At 40.2% G+C, this 20,893-nt stretch overlaps 1 protein-coding gene across 1 annotated transcript; it reads right to left on the bottom strand.

The window, feature by feature from the left end:
- Positions 1-4,260: 4,260 nt before the first annotated feature.
- Positions 4,261-5,244, bottom strand: LOC129149712 (olfactory receptor 6C2-like). Its single transcript, XM_054718597.1, has one exon. It carries the CDS (start codon positions 5,242-5,244, stop codon positions 4,261-4,263), a length of 984 nt encoding a protein of 327 aa, XP_054574572.1.
- Between the last annotated feature and the right edge of the window lie 15,649 nt (positions 5,245-20,893).

Consider the following 20,893-nt stretch of genomic DNA (forward strand, 5'->3'; position numbering starts at 1 on the left):
TCTGTGTAGAGTAATCTTGGTTGTAGGTTCTTGCTATTCATCACTTTGAATATTTCTTGCCACTCCCTTCTGGCCTGCATAGTTTCTGTTGAGAAATCAGCTGACATTCGTATGAGTACGCCCTTGTAGGCAACTAACAGTTTTTCTCTTGCTGCTTTTAATATTCTCTCTTTGTCTTTTCCCCTTGGCATTTGAATTATGATGTGTCTTGGTGTGGTTTTCTTTAGATTCCTCTTGTTTGGGGTTCTCTGCGCTTCCTGGACTTGTAAATCTATTACTTTCACCAGGTAGGGGAAGTTTTCTGTCATTATTTCTTCAAATAGGTTTTCAATATCTTGCTCTCTCTCTTCTTCTGGCACCCCCATAATTCGGATGTTTGTACACTTGAAATTGTCCCAGGGGCTCCTTACACATTCTTCATATTTTTGGATTCTTTTTTCTTTTTGTTTTTGTGGTTGGGTATTTTTTGCTTCTTCATATTTCAAATCTTTGACTTGATTCTTGTGATCCTCTAGTCTGTTGTTGGATCTCTGTATATTATTCTTTATTTTAGTCAGTGTATGCTTAATTTATAGTTGGTCCTTTTTCATATTCTTGAGGGTCTCACTAAGTTTATCAGCGGTTTCTAGAAGATTCTTGAAAACCCTTATAACCGTGGTTTTGAACTCTATATCCAGTAGTTTACTTTCTTCCATTTCTGTCATTTGTGACCTGTTTCTTTGTCTCTGCATTTTGGCTGCTTCCCTGTGTTGATAGAGTAGCTTTGTGTGCTAGGTGTCCTATAGGGCCCAGTGGTTCAGCCTCCCCAATTACCTGAGGTGGACACTCTTGGTGCACCCCTTTGTGGGCTGTGTGCACAGTCTTGTTGTAGTTAAACCTTGATTGCTGTTGGTATCACTGGGAGGAATTGACCCTCCAGGCCAATTGGCTGTGAGGATCAGCTGTGTCTACAATGGGAGAACTTCTGTGCTGGAGACACCTTTATGGGGCAAGACTTGCTTCAGTGGGGCTTAAGTGCTCACTGAGTCTGCCCCTTGAGTGTGTCCCTATGGATCTGAGGAATTGTAATCTGGATGGTCTCACTCTGACCACTGGGTACACTGGCTCTTGGATCTCCCAGGAGGTGCAAATTTAGCCTCTGCCTGAGGCAACCCACCAGGAGCAATGGAGTGATCTGCAGATTCCTCTTCTTTGTTTGGGGTTTGGAGATGCCCAGATGAGGCCCAGCTGTGAAGAAATGCAAGCTGCTGTGGGGCCTTGGGCCTTGTTTTGGAAGGTCTGGCGCTCTCTGACACAGCTGCAGTTAGTTAGGTAATTTTAGGTTGCGAAGGGCCAGGCCATTCATATGCAACAGCCTCTGTGCACAGCTTGGGTGGGGTGGGGTCTCAGGGAATCAACAGGGCAGAGAAAACAGCTATGGCTGATCCTCAGCCCTGCCCTAAGAGGGCCCCGGGTCTCAGTGTCCCTCATAAATCGCTGCAAGCACCTCTGAGAGAAAGCCGCTCTCAAGTTCCGCCCGAAGTCAGACAGTCCAGTTTCTCCCCGTATAAGTCTGGGTCCCCAGAGCCTCACCCAGAACTGGAGATCAGAGCAGTTGGGAGCTTGTGTCTCCCTCTGGATTGAAAAAGACAACCATGTACTCAGTTGCCAGCCCTTTCGGCGCGCGCACGCCTCCGTACCTCTGCACTTTACTTCTGCAGCTCCTCTGAGTGTCAGTGTGCTTTTCTCTTTCCTTCTGGTTGCAGAATTTCCACTCAGCCAGCCTTCCTATGGTTCTGGATGATGTCCCTTTTGTCTTTTAGTTGTAGTTTTGAAGTGGTTGTGCAAGGCAGCAAGTTCAGGTGTTTACATATGTTGCCATCTTGGTTTCTCTCTTCTCTTGCTAGTATTTTGAATGTGTACATCCACACATTTTGTATATCCATGAGCATATTTATTAAGCATATGTAAAATCTATGAGCAATTTAAAAAAGTAAAACATAAAATTCTATAATATCGCTTTATAAACCAGGGAACTAAACATAAGCTTTAGCATAAAAATTCCTGAATATAGTTCTTAATTTATGAATGCTTCATTACTTTTTAAAATAATTTATGTTTTTGCATATTTTAAAAACTCTTTATTAAAATGGCTGCGAGGTATTTATTTGAAGTTTTGTATTTGAAAGACCTCCACAGAAACACACTTGTTCAGAATAATATGAAAATAGATTATTTATTAGGATGTCACCAAAGAATTAATAGTGAAATATCAATTGTTGGGTGTGAGAAAGCTACTTTAGCTCCACATACACATTTTCAGATTTATTCCATTTATCCTAGTCTATAAGCATTCAGATGTATTGGGTATTGCGCTATAAAATAGCAAATATTTGTACATGGGGGCTAAATTTACTCCCTGCGTTAAACTCGGAATCTGAAAGAGATTGACAGAGGGAACAATATTTTATGCACAAACCTTTGTGAGGTATCTTGAATATACTGCTTCTGATAAAGTCACATACTTTACTAACAATGTACATAAAAGGTCAAGAAAAACAAAATATTACATAATTATTTACCCCCGCCCCCAAAATGTTCTCAAAGTGGTAGACCCATCAGAAAGTGAAAAGGGTAATGTAAACACTGGTTATTTTAAACAGTGATAGAAAAATATTAAATAGCTAGCCCTAGCTTGTTTGGCTCAGTGGATAGAGCATTGGCCTGCTGATGGAAGGATCCCGAGTTTGATTCTGCTCAAGGGCACTTGCCTGGTTTGGGCTAGATTCCCAGTAAGGGGAGTGCAGGAGGCAGCCAATCAATGATTCTTTCTTGTCATTGATATTTCTATCTCTCTCCCCCTCTCCCTTCCTCTCTAGAAATCAATAAAAATATATATAAGAAATATTAAATAGCTAAAATTTTATTTAGCTAATTTCTACCTCAGTGAATATGAGAGGAAGTAACAGAGGAAATTCACTGGAAAGGTTTATAAGACAGGAGATTTGAAGAATGGTGGGTGGTATTACAAACTTCTGTATATTATTTTTAATACAATTTTTCCTTATATGATTGTCCTGGGCCAGGTTTGAATTCATGGCTGTCTGAGTAGGAGTATGCCAATATTCAAGACATAATGTCTATACCATAAAATTTAACAGTATGTCCTTGGCAGAATTGCTAAGTGGTTGAGCATTGACCCATGAGTCAGGAGGTCACAGTTTCATTCCTGGTCAGGTCACATGCCAGGGTTATGGGCTCCATCCCTAGTGGGGGGCACTCAGGAGGCACCTGGTCAATGTTTCTCTCTCATCATTGAGGTTTCTCTCTCTGCATCTCCTTTCAGATCTCTGAAATCAATAATATTAAAAAATAAAAATAAAAGCATATTAAAAAAGTTAACAGAATGTATTTCTCACATTTTTTGAGGATTGGTCATAATTGTACTCATGTAGCCAAGTGAGAACTAACTCTGAGTATTGCTCCTTAGTAAGTGGCAAGGATAGCTCTGTGATACTTTACCTATAAATTCAGATGACAGGTGACTAGAGTTGAAGTAGAGGAGAAGCTTTATCAAACTTGCTGTGATAGCCTGTCCTTTGGGTGAAAACTATACCAGAGATAGAAGATCAAGCTCATTCATTACCAACATGAAGCTTACAATGGCCAGTAGGTGGGGAAAAGGGGTGGTGGATCACCTATTGAATATTGGCATAGTGCAGGTCTAGTAACAGTGCACATCGCTTCCACACCCATCCTGTTAGCTATAATATAGGCTACATAGTCGCATCTTTCAATGTACAGATATGGCAGAAAAATGTGTTCTACTGTGTTCCCCGGGATAGCAACCAAATGTTTGGCAAAAAGTGAAATTTCTGCCAGATAGTAATCATAAATACCTTAGAATTTAGTTTTTTTTTAAAAAAAATATATATTTTATTGATTTTTTACAGAGAGGAAGGGAGAGGGATAGAGAGTCAGAAACATCGATGAAAGAGAAACATTGATCAGCTGCCTCCTGCACACCCCCACTGAGGATGTGCCCGCAACCAAGGTACATGCCCCTGACCGGAATCGAACCCAGGACCTTTCAGTCCGCAAGCTGACGCTCTATCCACTGAGCCAAACCGGTTTCGGCTAGAATTTAGTTTTAATGGGGAGTAAAATATCGAATAGTCAGGATTCACAGTAAACAATTCTAACAACAAAGTGAGAATGCCGATATGACTTGAGAATAAGTCATGCAGAGACAAATATTATTAGAAGCTTCGGTTTTTCTGCCTATTTATCTTTATTTTTAATTGAATTCACTGACTCCTTTTTCCTCTGCATCTTTAAGAGGAATGCCATCTTTTTAATTGAGTCATGGAAAGCTTGTCTTACTTGCTTGTTTCTCAGTGTGTAAATAAAGGGGTTCAACATGGGTGAAATGGAAGTAATAAGGAGTGAAATCCCTTTATTTATAGCTACCTCGTCCTTGGCTGAAGGTTTGACATAAATGAAGATGCAGCTTCCATAAGTAATGGAAACCACAATCATGTGGGAAGAACACGTGGAAAAGGCCTTTTTCCTTTGCTGGGCAGAGGGAAACCTTAGAATAGTCCTGATGATATAAATGTAGGAAAGAACCACACATATGAGGGTCATGATGAATGTCAACACGGCACACACGACAACCATCTGTTCTATCAACCAGGTGTCTGAGCAAGAGATCTTCAGCATAGGAGATGCATCACAGAGAAAATGATCAATGACGTTCGAATCGCAGAATTCCAGGCCCAAACCCAGACTGAGTGGTGGGAGAATGATGATCAGTGCTGCTACCCAACAGGAGAAAATGATGTTCTTGCAGACTCTGCTGTTCATGATGGTGGTGTAATGTAGGGGTTTGCAGATGGCCACGTAGCGATCATAGGACATGGCAGCCAGAAGAAAAAACTCCGTTACTCCAAAGAGGTCTGTAAACAAGAGTTGACTGACACAAGCATTATAGGTAATGGACTTGTCCCCAGATAATAGGCTATATAGGAATCTGGGAACACAGGCAGTTGTGAAAGAAATTTCCAAGAAGGAGAAATTTTGAAGGAACAGATACATAGGTGTGTTTAGGTGGGAATCAATCAGAGTGAGGATCATGATGGTTAGGTTTCCAGATATACTCAACATGTAGGAAAGAAACAGAAAGATAGAAAGCAATATTTTCAGTGGAGTGTCATTGGTCAGTCCCAGCAAGATGAAGGTTGTTAGTGTAGTTTTGTTTTTCATCCTTGATTATTTTGCCCATTCTGCTTCAAATAATAAGACTTTGTATGAGGAACTGCAGAGTCCTCGTCATCTTCTAACCTCAAGAGAAGTAAATCAGTGAGTGATTCCTATATCAATGGGGAAGTAAGCATATCATACATGCCAGTGTTTGATTAACTCTTTGTGTCACATAAACTGACTGTTCATAATTAAATCACCTATTTGCACTGCTGCTTGTAATTACAATTTAACTGTAATTGGTGTTGCTTTGACATATCCTATCTAATCTATATATACGAAAGCCTAAGCGACCGTTATGATCTGATGACCAGAACAACCAGTGCAACCAGTCGCTAAGACACGCACTGAACATCAGGGGGCAGTTGCTCAATGTAGGAGCTGTCCTCTGATGGTCAGTGCACTCCCCCTGTTACTCCCCCTGGTTGGCCCTGATAGGGGAAGTGGGCTAGGCAGCCACCCATGGCTTCCCCAGGCCAGCCATCCCCCTCCTGCCCATGGCTCTTCCCCCCAGCTGGCTCCCTCTCCTGCAGCCCCTTCCCCAAGTCCTAAAAATGGCTTTTGGATCTACTATTCTTACTTCCCCCTACTTCCTAGAAGTTGCTTTGGATCTACAATTCTGACTTTCCTCTACTTCTGAACTCCAGAAATGCTTCTAGCAGAAAAATCCGTAAAAAAACTAACCATGGCCTTTGCTAAGAAAATCCTTGCATTAAAATTTACATGTGTATTAGCAACTAAACTAACAATGAATGCTTATCACATAGTTTATTTTGTTTCAACTAATCCAGTTGAGTTTCTCTCAGGTGTGTTTAAAATATTTTTATTGGATACATGCTCTCAAAGATTCATTAAATGTAAAAAAAAAAAAAGATTCATTAAATGTATTACAATCCAATCTTTTTGAGGTTTTCCTCACAGGAAATTTATTTCAAATATATGTATTTTATATCATTCATATTACCCCTGGCCATATTTTACTTCTGCTGTTAGAATACCTTTGTTATACATTTTAATGCCTTTTAGGATATCCTAGTGCTACAAAGAAATTTCCCCCAGCTTACAAGCAGAAATCTGGAACTGTATACTCCGGTTAATTAATTTCCGTTTAAATTCCTTTGACAGTGAAAACCCGAATGCCCTTTAACTATCTGCTTTGTTTCCTCAAAAAAACTAAAATGGAACTCCCATTTGACCCAATAATCCCACTTCTAGGAATATATCCCAAGAAACCAGAATCATTTATAAGAAAGAATATATGCACCCCTATGTTCATAGCAGCACGATTTACAATAGCTATGATTTGGAAACAGCTTACCTGCCCATCAGGAGATGAGAGGATTAAAAACTGTGGTACATCTATAGTTTAATTATTCACTAGATTTTGAGAGCCCTTTTCCCATCAAAGCATTATAAGTAAGACCAGAACTTTGATATTGAATTTTTTCTTATTTATGTTTTTCCATTATTTCTTTCTAAACACATTTGACAATGACATATTATCACTTCTCATTGTATATATGTACTTCAAAATTTGTGACAGACAAATAAGGGAACATTTGAAGTAAATTTATAGAGCTGAATCTTGATTTTTTAATGTTTTGGGTCAGCCTATTTCAGCTGGAAATACACACTACGCCCATTTTCAATATCATTTAGCAATATCAGGTTTAAGAAGATTTAGCAATTTCTCAAACATTCTTCAACTTTCTCTTTTAAATTTTACCTACTTGATAATTGTTTTCTCTGACTTATTAACCACTTATACATCAAGTCATTAGGTCTTTGCATCATTTAAACTATTCTAGCCAACATCACCACTAGCCTCCCTCTTGTTTCAATCATAAAACAAACTTTAGTCTTGATTTAACTGAAATTCTCTTCTGCATATAAACCGTAAACTTGAAAGTCTTTACAGCATAATTTCTACCATCTCACATTATACTGAATTTCATCCTATCATTTTATCTATTTCCCCCCCATTCTCCTTCATAGCTCCTTTTCCTTTTCTAATTTGTTGGTGCACCTGAACTATTTTTTCTAGGCAATATATCTTTTACTCTGCTTTCTCTCTAGGAAGGTCTAATAAATACAGTGATTTCAAGTAGGCTGATGATCCGTACATTTACATCTGCAGGAAAATGTTACAGTATTCTGACTTCAACTTATTCTTAGACATCTAGATCAGACTTAGATGGTTTGATCTTACACTTTTCCTTTTTTCTATCTGAGAGTCCTTGAGCAATTTGATTAATTTCTTTATCATGTGTCTTTTATTTGTGTCTGTGTGTAAACTTCAGATAAAATAATATGTACATCTTAGGGTTATAATGAAAAATTTAGGTAATATAGATAAAATATGTACAACTGCATCTGGTATTAGGTGACCATTCATTACTATTCAGTATTGGGCGTTCTTATTTTGTTAACTTATGATTTCCTATTGAGTCCTCTAGATGTGCATATTTCAAGATTTTTCATGTGGCACTCATGACTGTGTTTCCTTCCCTGTCAACAATAAGTCTCATTTAAAAACATTGTTTATTGTTCTTCTTTTTTGACTCCCATTTTCAGTTGTCGGCATGTCTTGCCATTTCTGTTATCTTTTTAATTTGTTCCTTATTTTCTCTCACTCACAACACTACTTTTACTCTCGGTGTCTTTATCTCATAGCTGAAATATTGCAGAAAATGTTAACATATGATTATCACATATCTTTGCTTTTCCCATTCAGTATTTTAAAATCAATGCAATGAGAATTATTTTTCTAAAGCCCAGATGTGATTAACTCTCCTCTATGTTTTATGGACAATATTTTTGAACTCTCATTTATAACATACTATGTATTTCTCTGAAACTCTAGATCTACCTCTCAGTTAAATGGAAGTTAATTAATTTGCCTTTAGGTAAGAGTTGAGAAGAGGAGAAAGAGGAATGCATTAATGGGTTTGAGTTTAAAATGCATCAAGCATTTAGGTTAATGAAATATTACAGGCAATAAATATTTTATGCAGAGTAACGAGTAAGAACAAAATTTCTCATCCTAAGAGAATTTATAAAATTTTTGTATCAGGGGATAGGAGAGTTGAGGAATTGGTTAGACGATTTAGTGGTTCTGAATAAGATCTCTATGTTTGGGGACCTTACTGTCTCCACTAGCATGGAACGGGAATAGCAGAAAGAGAAAAATGAGATAGATTTCTGCAATTTCTTCTCCTTGTAGAGATCTAAGGGGAACGATAATTAAGTTGTTCCTTGAACACTGGCAAAAAAGCCTTAGAAAGTCACACAGTCTTCCCATTCCAAAGATTGGTATGTTATTAGCAAAAGGGTGTTCTCCTGTCTAGTGTGATGTGAAACTAAAGACAAACCTTAGATACTTGACAAATTTCCTGCACTGCAATTTGCCACAGTAATACTATCGGTGTCTTATAACTTATACAGAGAACTACTAGGTCTTAAGAGTAATATGGGCAAGGGAAACAAAAGGTCCCAGGCTGTGATGCACATGAATAGATGTTTGAGGACCAGAACAGAGGATGGATACTGACACCTTTGCTTCTTATCACATTGAAATGATGTAATTGCTCCAGAACCAAGCTGAGCCTGGGTTGAGGGAGGCATGAAGATGATTCCCTAGAGTTAGGTGGTGTAGTTTGGTAGGAAGGGAATACTGATATTATGTTAATAAAATATTTACTTTTTTAGAGTGAAATGGAGTTTTGTAACTGAAACATTAATTTTAATTCTTTCAATCACTTTTTTTGTCCTCATTATAAAAATTAAGTTTCTTAGCATATGGAGAGCTTTCTAATATTTCTGCTATCAGTCCACAAAATTTCCCTCATTTCTTATTTTTTCCTACTAGGGTATTTGCATTGGCTCATACCATATACCAGCAAGAGACACTATATCATAGTGATTAAGAGTATGACCTATAGAGTCGGGCTGCTGGTGTCATCTCTCCTGATTCAATTTGCTTCCCTAGACTTATCTACTAGTGGTTTCCATTAAAGGTGATGCTTAAAATTACCTGTGGAGATTCTCAGATGCTGGTCCATGTGTTTTTAAAGATCTCTACACTTGTAGTCTCTAAGTGCTCTATCCCTATTTTAAGTTTTGGTTTAGGCATTACTTCCACCAGGAATCTATAACTTTTTAAGATAGATGTATCTTTTCTTCTTACTCTTCCCATTGTAGCCTATGATTATTATTTATTATTCTCTGATGACTAAATTGTCAAACTGTATAAACAAATTTTATTTTGACATTGTTTTGTCCCAAGCTGCCAGCTTATCTGCAGGGGCAAAGTAAGAGTTCCTTAAAAGTTTGTGGAAATAAAGAAAGAATGACTATCATATTTGCGTTATTTTTTTTAAAAAAGTGTTTTAAAGGTATTTTAGTCTCTGGAATAAGACTGTGGAGTTCTCATTTCCCTTTTCCTCTTCGGGCTCAGTTTCCTCCATGATATTTAGTTCATGGAACCCTTGTGATTGTGATTGCTATAGTCCAGGCAAAGTCCCTGGCAGATAGTAAGTTAAAGCTCTCTCTCCTTTCACTTCCTCCTCCTCCCCTCCTGCCCCCATAACCTGCTGTAATACTTATGGTAATTTGTGAGGGCACTCATCAGTGACCACCACACTATTGTTTTTTCTGCATCCTTTTGTTTGTTTGTTAATCCTCACCATAGACTATGTTTTCCATTGATTTGTAGAGAGTGGAAGTGAGGGACGGGTGGGAAGTGAGTGAGAGACACATGCATTGGTTGCCTCTGGCATGTGCCCTGTCTCAGGCCTGGGATGAACTTACAACCCAGATACCACCCCTTCAGCAGGAATCAAACCCCAGACACTTCACTCTAACAGCTGAGCAACAATGACTATGAGAGTTCCTGCAATCTTTATAAAGCTAGTGAATTTTGGTGCCTCTTATAACCTATACGATACCTTTTGAAGAAATACTAAGGGCAGAGTTTAGAGACTGCATTTTGAACATGAGGCAATAGGTACTTCACATTTCTTTCTCAACCCCCATTAACAATTAATCACATCGGCAGATATTTCCGTTTGTAAATAGCTGTGAAGAGTCTAAGTCTATTTTTTTCTCTGCATTTCAAAGAGAAAAGAATTTTCCATGAAAAATTTAATTAGTTTGGTATATTGATGGCTTCCTTTATTTCTAGCAATCTCTACCCCACATGAAAGTTACAGGTGTGTTTTCCTAAGGTCAGGTGACTCGAGGCAAGTTGTTTCAATCAGGCAGTAACAAATAACAGCATTAGAGTATTGGAAACAGATAATTACCTAGGGTTTACAGGCATCTCTGCAGAAAAGGAGCACTAATCGAGGCTGAGGGGGAGACATAATTAGCTCTTAATCAGGGTCATATAGGAATTGACCTTTTGAACCTAACTGAGAAAATTCTTAAGCTCTCAATACTTCACTGTGGCATTTTACTCAGAGCATTGTCCACATTCCTAAACTCTTGTCCCTTTCCAATCACCAATACTTACCTCATGTGATACCAATATTTAAGTGAATGTTCTAGTAGATGACTTTCATTCAGGTGAATTTTCTATTCATTATATTTAAATGAATATTTTCAAATATGATGAAATCATTGATCTCTAATAACAACATTTCTGATAATAATGTGTATAATGTTGCTATGAATACTCAGGCATTCATTCAGAAGGTATTTATTGAGAATCTATGATATGACAGGTAGTGCTACAGATATTAAAGGTAAAGAGTGAGCAGGTACTGACCGCTCTCTTGTGATGCATGTAATAAATATTTCAAATAAGCATAATCCCTTCAGATTTCTTTTTTATAATAAAAATTAACATTAGAAATAACTATTTTATTTTTCAGAGATATCCAATATTGCCATCTCTGATTTTGAAGCAGATTAGTCATATTTTCTAGAACTAAGGAACTAGAACTTTGAATATCAAAAGAAACTGAAATTGCCAAACAAGAACATACTTACTCTTATGGAAGGTAATCCTGGCTACAGTTGACTGAGTAATCCTGGTAGTCCCGAAGGTGAAACTGAAAGTATAAGTGGGGTCAGTTAACGTGCCCAAATGATCCTCTCATGAAGACATACACATTCATGGATAATTATTTTCTAGTAGAAAGTGTCAACAGACTCTCACTAAAGATTCTATTTCATTTTAAACCTAGAGAACAATTTCTTATATTGGAAAGCTGAAACAAAAAGTCATGTATTTTAAATGTCTGAGAAATATAAGGTAATTTTTAAAGAAGATTTTGAAAGAGATGATTTCTGATTTCTCTGGGAAAGATTTTTACACAGTGAATAAAGATTGTGATGACTTTTATAATCTCAGACTCTTACAGATGTACAGGGGCCGTCTGTGTGGATAAGTAAAGGGCCCCTAGTGAACAAGTTCAAACGACTAATGATTTTGATATGCACTGAATTTTGGCAAAATACCTAGAGGGAGCAGTGGGAATAGTGTCCTTGGAGACAATAAGATGCAACAATTTTAAGAGACACATTCCAAGTGCAGAACAATAATTGTATGATGAAAAGATTTCTGGTAACTCTTCAACCCATAGATAACAAAGTGTTAACAAGTTATACCTGTTTGGGTATCTCCGTGTCACTATTGGCACTGTGGGATCTGAAGGAATTTCACAATTATTCCTTGCTTGAGTTTTGAGTCAACAAGAGAGTAAAAGGTAGGCAAGTAAATGGAGATTAAAATACCAATTTTATTATAGACTAGAAGCACGGTGCATGAAATTCGTGCACTAGGGGGGTGTCCCTCAGCACAGCTTGCACCCTCTCCAATCTGGGACATCCCTCTCACAATCCAGGACTGCTGGCTCCCAACTGCTTGCCTGCCTGCCTTCCTGATTGCCCCTAACCGCTTCTGCCTGCCAGCCTGATCACCACCTAACCACTCCCCTGCCAGCCTGATAGATGCCTATCTGCTCCCGTGTTAGCCTGATTAACCCTAACTGCCTTCCCCTGAAGGCCTGGTCCCCCCAACTGCCCTCCCTGCAGGCCTGGTCCCCCCCAACTGCTCTCTTCTGTCTGCCTGGGTTCCCCCAACTGCCCTTCCCTGCTGGCCCAGTCGCCCCCAACTTCCCCGTTTGCTGGCCTGGTCACCCCTAACTGCCCTCTCCTATAGGCTTCATTGACCCCAACTGCCCTCCCTTGCATGCCTGGTCCCTCCCAACTGCCCTCCCCTGCTGGCCATCTTGTGGGTGCCATCTTGTGTCCACATGGGGGCAGCCATCTTGTGTATTGGAGTGATGGCCAATTTGCATATTAATCTTTTATTAGATAGGATAGAAGCCTGGTGTACGGGTGGGGGCTGGCTGATTTGCCCTGAAGGGTGTCCCAGATCAGAGTAGAGGTTCCCTTGGGGCGGCCTGGGTGATGGGTCTGTGGTGGTTTGCAGGCTGGCCATGCCCCCCGACAACCCAAGTGGAGCCTGGTATCTGGGATTTATTTATCTTCTATAATTGAAACTTTGTAGCCTTGAGTGGAGGCCTGGGCCAGCCAGGAATGTTGGCTTCCTCTGTCACTGGGGGTAACCCAAGCCTCCTGCTTGCTTCAGCTCTGTGGCTGCCGCCATTTTTGTTGGGATTTATTTATCTTCTATAATTGAAACTTTGTAGCCTTGAGCGGAGGCCAGGGCCGGCCAGGAAGCTTGGCTTCATCCATTGCCGGGGAAACCCAAGCCTCCTGCTCACTCCGTGGCCACAGCCATCTTGGTTGGGTTAATTTGCATAGTCGCTCCTGATTGGCTTGTGGGCATTACGGAGGTATGGTCAATTTGCATGTTTCTCTTTTATTAGTGTAGATAGAAATATTTAAAAAGTGGCTTTGAATATACTGATAAGGACCTCCCGAGTTAGCCATATCTCTCAGATAGAAAGTTCTAGAAAACCAACTCTACCCCACCACTTGGGGCAGACCCTTTTGTTTCATGAATTTGAACATTCTGACATCTATCTGTAGAAAAAATCAATATAAAACAGGAGAGGGAATATTGTAGTTCACAATCCACCTGTTAGGTAAGTCGGTTTTCAACCCCAGGGCAAGTATAGTAGGAGAGGGGCCAGGAGGTTACACAAATAAATTATTGATAAAAGTCTTCCAAATTTTAGAAATAAATCAGAAGAATGACATAATGAGTATAATAGCTGTAGTAAATATCTGTAAATAAATTATTTAATTATGCAGGAAAACGCACAGGCATTTGACTTGGCTAGGTACTTTTGCCTAAACTCCAGACACTGTGAAGTGAAACTGTAGCTGTAGGTTTATGTTCAGTAGAAAACATATCCTAAAGATCATAGTTTTAGGGCACTATTGGATATTAGCCAGTTCAATATCTATCAGATACTGAACAGCAGTCTTCTATTTTAAAAAATTTATCTTTATTATTGAAAGGGTTATCGATGTCCCCCTCTTTTTCCTAATTGACCCCCTCTACCCAGCCCTTCCCACCCTCTAGGCCTTCATCACACTATTGACTGTGTCCATGGGTTATGCATATATGCATATAAGTTCTTTGGTTTATGACTCCTCCCCTCTCCTCAACATCCCCTACCTTCTCTCTGAGAATCATCACTCTGTTCTGTGTTTCTATGTCTTTGGATCTATATGGTTCATCAGTTTATTGTGTTCATTAGATTCCACATATGAGTGAGATCATGTGACATTTGTGTTTCTCTGACTGGCTTATTTCACTTACTATAATAGTCTCCAGGTCTCTTCATGCTGTCTCAAAGTGTAAGAGATTTTTTTTTTTTTTTTTTTACAGCTGCAATATATTCCATGGTGTAAATGTACACCATTTTTTAATCCACCAATCTATTGATGGGCACTTGGGCTGTTTCTAGATCTTAGCTATTGTAAGTTGCACTGCTATGAACATAGGTGTGCATATATTCTTTCTGATTGGTGTTTTGGGTTTCTTAGGATATATTCCTAGAAATGGGTTCACTGGCTCAAATGGCAATTGCATTTTTAATTTTTTGAGGAAACTCCACACTGTTTTCCATAATGGCTACACCAGTCTGCATTCCCACCAGCAGTGTACTAGGGTTTGCTTTTCCCCATAACCTTGGCAGCACTTGTTATTTGTTGTCTTGTAGCCATTCTGACACGTGTGAGGTGATACCTCCTTGTTGTTTTGATTTGCATCTATCTGATGATTAGTGATTTGAGCATTTTTTCATGTTTCCTTGCCATCTGTATGTCTACTTTGGGGAAGTGTCTATTTATGTCCTTTGCCCATTTTTAAATTGGAATGTTTGTCTTCCTGTTGTTTAGTTGTATGAGTTCCTTATGTATTTTGCAAATTAACCCCTTATCTGATATATCATTGGCAAATATGTTCTCCCATGTAGTGGGCTCCTTTTTTCATTTTGTTGTGGTTTTTATTGCTGTGTGGGAGCTTTTTATTTTGATGTAGTCCTGTTTATGTTTTCCTCTGTTCCTCTTGCCTTGGAGATATATCTGGAAACCTATTGCTAGGAGAGATGTCTGAGATTTTGCTGCCTATGGTTTCTTCCATGATTTTAATAGTTTCTTATTTTCATTTAAGTCTTTTGTGTATTTTGAGTTTATTGTTGTTTATGTTGTAAGTTGCATGTACCTGTCCAATTTTACCAACACCATTTATTAAAGAGATTGTCTTCACTCTATTGTATGCTCTTGCCTCCTTTGTCAGATATTAATTGAGCATAATGGCTTGTGTGGACTTCTGGGTTCTGTGCTCTATTCCATTGATCTATATGCCAGTTCTTGTGCCAGTACCAGGCTATTTTGAGTATCATATCTTTGTGGTATAACATGATATTTGGTATTGTGTTCACATATTTGTTCTTCTTTCTCAAGATGGCTGCGGCTATTTGGGGTCTTTTTGGTTTCATAAACATTTTTGGAGTATTTGTTCTTATTTGTGAAATATGCCATTGGTATTTTAATGGGGATTGCACTGAATCTATAGATTGATTTGGATAGTATGGCCATTTTGTTTATTTATTTATTTGTTTATTTAAAATATTACATATGTCTTATTTTTTAAATCTATAAATTTTATTTTATTGATTAAGGTTTTACATATGTGTCCTTATCTCCCCATTTCCCCCCAAACCACCCACTCAAGCCCTCACCCACCGGTTGTCTGTGTCCATTGGTTAGGGTTAAATGCATGCAAACAAGTCTTTTGGTTGATCTCTCCCCATTCCTCCCACCCTCCCCTGCCTTCCCTCTGAGGTTTGATGGTCTGAAAAATGCTTCTCTGTCTCTGGATCTGTTTTAGTTCATCAGTTTATGTTGTTCATTATATTCCACAAATGAGTGAGATCATGTGATGTTTATCTTTCTCGAACTGACTTATTTTACTTAGCATAATGCTCTCCAGGCACATCCATGCTGTTGCAAATAGCAGGAGTTCCTTCCTTTTTATAGCATCGTGGTATTCCACAGTGTAGATGTACCACTGTTTTTTAATCCCCTCATCTGCTGATGGGCACTAGGGCTGTTTCCAAATCTTAGCTATTGTAAATTGTGCTGCTATGAACATAGGGGTGCATATATCCTTACTAATTGGTATTTCTGATTTTTTGGGATATATTTCTAGTGGGAGCACTGGGTCAAATGGGAGTTCCTTTTTTAGTTTTTTGAGGAAACTCCATACTGTACTCCACAGTGGCTGCACCAGTCTGCCTTCCCTCCAGCAGTGCAGGAGGGTTCCTTTTTCTCCACATCCTCCCCAGCACTTGTCATTTGTTGATTGGTTGATGATAGCCATTCTGACAGGTGTGAGATAGTATTTCATTGTCATTTTGATTTGCATCTCTCGGATGATTAGTGACTTTCAGCATGTTTTCGTATATTTCTTGGCCTTCTGTATGTCCTCCTAATCTCTTTGAAAAGTAATGTCCACAGGAGGGACTTAAGAAAAATAACAACAACAATTACTTGTCTTAATTTAGTAAGAAATTTTAAACAAAATATCACATCACCTTAGATTTCAGAAGCAAAACATCATTGTATAATTTATGTAGATAATAAACAACAAAGAAAATAGTTACTCTACTGACAATCATAGTCTCAGATAATCACTTAATCCCCAAATTCCTCAGGGTGACAAAAACTGACCAGAATGTGTCAGCGGAGATAGGTAGGTACACTGCCAGTCACATATTTTTTTTTTTTGAGCCTTACTCAACCTCACAGGCAGGATTTCTCTATCTCTAAAATCTTTTAGAGACTTTATCAATAAGATCTTGATCTCACTTTAAATCTAAGCAATATTTTCTTGTACTCTCCTTAAGTAAAATGCAAAACAAACAAGCAAACAAATAGTCCAATTATAAAATGGGCAGAGGACGTGACAGACACTTCTCCTAAGAAGACATACAAATGTCCAACAGATATATGAAAAGATGCTCAACTTCACTAGTTATAAGAGAAATGCAAATCAAAACTACAATGAGATACCAGCTCACAGAATAGCCATCTGTTAGAATGGTTATTATCAACAAGGCAAGTAATAACAAGTGTTGGTGAGGTTTTGGAGACACAGGAACCTTTGCTCATTGCTGAATGTAAACTGGTGTAGCCACAATGGAAAAACAGTGCATTTTCTCAAAAAATTAAGGGTAGAGTTACCACATGATGCAGAATTTCTTCTTCTGGATATCTACTCCAAAAACTTGAAAGCATTTTTTTGCAAAGACATATGCACCCCCATGTTCATTGCAGCATTATTCACGAAGGCCAAAACATGGAAACAACCAAAGTATTTTTTGACAGATGATTGGATAAAGATGATGTGGTACATATACACAATGGATTACTACTCAGGCATAGGGAAAGATAAAATACTGCCATTTGTGACAACATGAATGGATCTTTTTTTTTAGAGATCTGGAAATCTATTATTTTTTTTCTTTTTCTTTTTTTTAAATTTCTTTATTGATTAAGATGTCACATATTTGTCCTCATCCCCCCATTCCCATCCCACACCCGTCCCCACGGATGCCCCCACCCCCTGTTGTCCTTAACCATTGGTTAGGCTCATATGCATGCACACAAGTCCTTTGGTTGATCTCTCTTCCCTACCCACACCTTCCCCTACCCTCCCTCTGAGGCCCAACAGTCTGATCGATGCCTCCTTGTTTCTGGGTCTGTTCTTGTTCATCAGTCTATGTTGTTCATCATTTCCCCTAGATGAGTGAGATCATGTGTTACTAGAAATATACTTATAAGAACCAAATGTGAGACGAGCAATAATAGTTATGCTGACAGACAAATGAATCAGTCTGTAGTGAGTTTCTTTCTGGACCAATAGTTCTTTTGAGACCCAATTTCAATGTCCAACAGTTCTTTATGTGTACATGTCAGCACTGACTTTTCAGTTCTGGATGGTGGACAAATGGTGGTAATGCAGGTCTGACTCCCTCTGGTTTGGTCTCGCCCGGACCCAGGGGCGCGCGGCCTCACCCGGTCCCGGGACCCGGCATCACCCAGGCCCCGGGGCGCGTGGCCTCACCTGGACCCAGGGGCGCGCGGCCTCACCTGGAACCAGGGGCGCGCGGCCTCACCCGGAACCAGGGGCGCGCGGCCTCACCCAGACCCAGGGGTGTGCGGCCTCACCCGGACCCAGGGGCACGTGGCCTCACCCGGACCCGGGATCCAGCCTCACCCGGACCCAGGGGCGCGCGGCCTCACCCGGACCCGGGACCCGGCATCACCCAGGCCCCGGGGCGCATGGCCTCACCCAGACCCAGGGGCACGTGGCCTCACCCAGACCCGGGATCCAGCCTCACCCAGACCCAGGGGCGTGTGGCCTCACCTGAACCCAGGGGCGCGCGGCCTCACCTGGAACCAGGGGCGCGTGGCCTCACCCGGAACCAGGAGTGCGTGGCCTCACCCGGAACCAGGGGCGCGCGGCCTCACCCAGACCTGGGGGCGTGCGGCCTCACCCAGACCCAGGGGCGCGCGGCCTCACCTGGACCCAGGGGCGCGTGGCCTCTCCCGGACCCAGGTCGTGGCCTCACCCGGACCCGGGACCCAGCCTCACCTGGACCCAGGGGCACGCGGCCTCTCCCGGACCCGGGACACAGCCACATCCGGACCCTGGGGTGTGCGGCCTCACCCGGACCCGGGACCCAGCCTCACCCGGACCCAGGGGGGTGCGGCCTCACCCAGATCCAGGGGCGCGCAGCCTCACCCAGACCCGGGACTCAGCCTCACCCTGACCCGGGTCCCAGCCTCTCCCGGACCCAGGGGCACGCGGCCTCACCCAGACCCGGGACCCAGTGGGGCCTCGTCTTCTTGATCCCAACTCCCATTGCTCAATTCCTTCTCAGCAATTCCTCCGGTCATTTTCTCAAAGTTCCGGGGCGGCTGCCGCAGAACTCGCTGGGCAGCGGGCTCGGCGAGGCTCCAGTGCACCCGGTGCGCGGTGGCGGGCTGGTCCGAGGTCGCTGCGATGGTGCCTGGGTCTGCAGTGGTGGCCGGTCGCCAGGCGTGCACACCTGGCCACTTCCAAAGCGCAGAGATTCTCGAAGGACTCGGAGGTTAGCAAGCGTGGAGTCTCCCACCCCATGTCCCCCAGGGGCTCGTCTGTCCGTGCTCGGCAGCGAGATGAGCCGTCCCCTCAGCCGGAGACCGCCGGGGGAACTGCGCCGAGCACGTTCCAGGCCGCCATTGTGTCGCCAGAGCCGTAGTTCTTAAAGTGTGATCTTTGGCTCACCGGCATCAGCATCATCCCGCGTCCCCATCTCTTTTATTCTAGTTGTAGAGCATCTGCTCAGCCAGCCCTCCGGTGGTTCTGGATGGTGTCTACTCTGTTTTCCAGTTGTAGTTTCAAAATTGTTGTGGTAGACAACAATCAGGCGTCCGCCCTATGCCGCCATCTTGGTCCTCCTCCATGAATGGATCTTGAGCATATAATGCTAATCAAAATAAGTCAGACAGAGTCAAGTACCATAAGATTTCACTCATATGGGGGTTATAAAACTGAAAGCAACAAGTGAACAAACCAGACAAACAAACAAGAACTCATGGACACAACCATAGTATGTTGGTTACTCGGGGAAGGAGGTGGTGGCAGGGGTAATAAAGAGACAAATATATGGTGATGGAAGATGATTTGATTTTGGGTGGTGGGCACACAATGCAGCATACAGATCACGTTTTATAGAAATGTACACTTGAAACGTATACAATCTTATTAACCACTGTCACCCCAATAAATTTAAATAAAAAATGAAAAGAAAAAAAGCTAGAGTGTGTAGGACCTCTTTTTGGTTTTTAGAGTACTTGAAGATATGATGCCCTTGGCACACTAGCACATTTTAAAAAATGTACTCAGTATGTAAATAAGTAAATAAATACTCATATCCTTGGTGACTCTGATTCAAAACTCACCAATAAATCTAGTTTGTAAATAAGTGTGGGCATAAGAAATGTCCTAAAAGCAGCAGTGGGGACTGTGTTCTTGGGACAGATGTAAACTTGAGCATCAGAAACAGAAGGTATACAAACCACATCACCATAGGTCTTTTAAAATTAATAGGGAGTGATTTTCCTTATTTATCAATTTTTATAAATACATAGTTTTAGTTGTAAAAAATAAATCTGATAATAAAAAAGAAAATACATGTAAAATCATACATAGTATAGAGATAGCTCTTGCTAGTATTTTAAATATGTACATCCACACATTTTGTATATCCATGAGCATATTTATTAAGCATATTTAAAATCTAGGAGCAATTTATAAAAGTAAAACATAAAATTCTATATTTTAGCTTTATAAACACAGGGAACTAAACATAAGCTTTAGCATAAAAATTCCTGGGTATAGTTCTTAATTTATAAATGCTTCATTACTTTTTAAAATAATTTATGTTTTTACATAGTTTAAAAACTCTTCATTAAAATGGCTGCGAGGTATTTATTTGAAGTTTTGTATTTGAAAGACCTCCACAGAAACACACTTGTTCAGAATAATATGAAAATAGATTATTTATTAGGATGTCACCAAAGAATTAATAGTGAAATATCAATTGTTGGGTGTGAGAAAGCTACTTTATCTTCACCTACACATTTTCAGATTTATTCCATTTATCCTAGTCTATAAGCATTCAGATGTATTGGGTATTGCGATATAAAATAGCAAATTTTTGTACATGGGAGCTAAATTTACTTCCTCAGTTAAGCTCATGGAATTTGAAAGAGTATGACAGAGGGAACAATATTTTATGCACAAACCTTTGTGAGGTATCTTGAATATACTTCTTCTGATAAAATTACATACTTTACTTCTACCAATGTACATAAAATGTCAAGAAAAACAAAATATTACATAGCCATTTTCCCCCTATAATGTTCTCAAAGTGATAGACTCATCAGAAAGTGGAAAGGGTAATGTAAACACCGGTTATTTTATTTACTTATTTAGTATTTTTTTAATTAAAATTTTTAATGAGTTTTAAATTTTTTATTTTGTTTCTTTTGTTTTTGTTTTTTTAATTTCTTTATTAATTAAGGTATTACATATGTGTCATCATCCTTCCATTAACACCCCTCCCCACGCATGCCCTCACCCCCCTGGTGTCCGTGTCCAGTGGCTAGCCTTATA

Source organism: Eptesicus fuscus, chromosome 7 (assembly GCF_027574615.1).
Source record: "Eptesicus fuscus isolate TK198812 chromosome 7, DD_ASM_mEF_20220401, whole genome shotgun sequence".
NCBI classification, from domain to species: domain Eukaryota; kingdom Metazoa; phylum Chordata; class Mammalia; order Chiroptera; family Vespertilionidae; genus Eptesicus; species Eptesicus fuscus.

What these genes read in the sequence shown, in the direction of transcription:
- LOC129149712 (XM_054718597.1), bottom strand. Translation starts at nt 5,244, where the DNA reads ATGAAAAACAAAACTACACTAACAACCTTCATCTTGCTGGGACTGACC.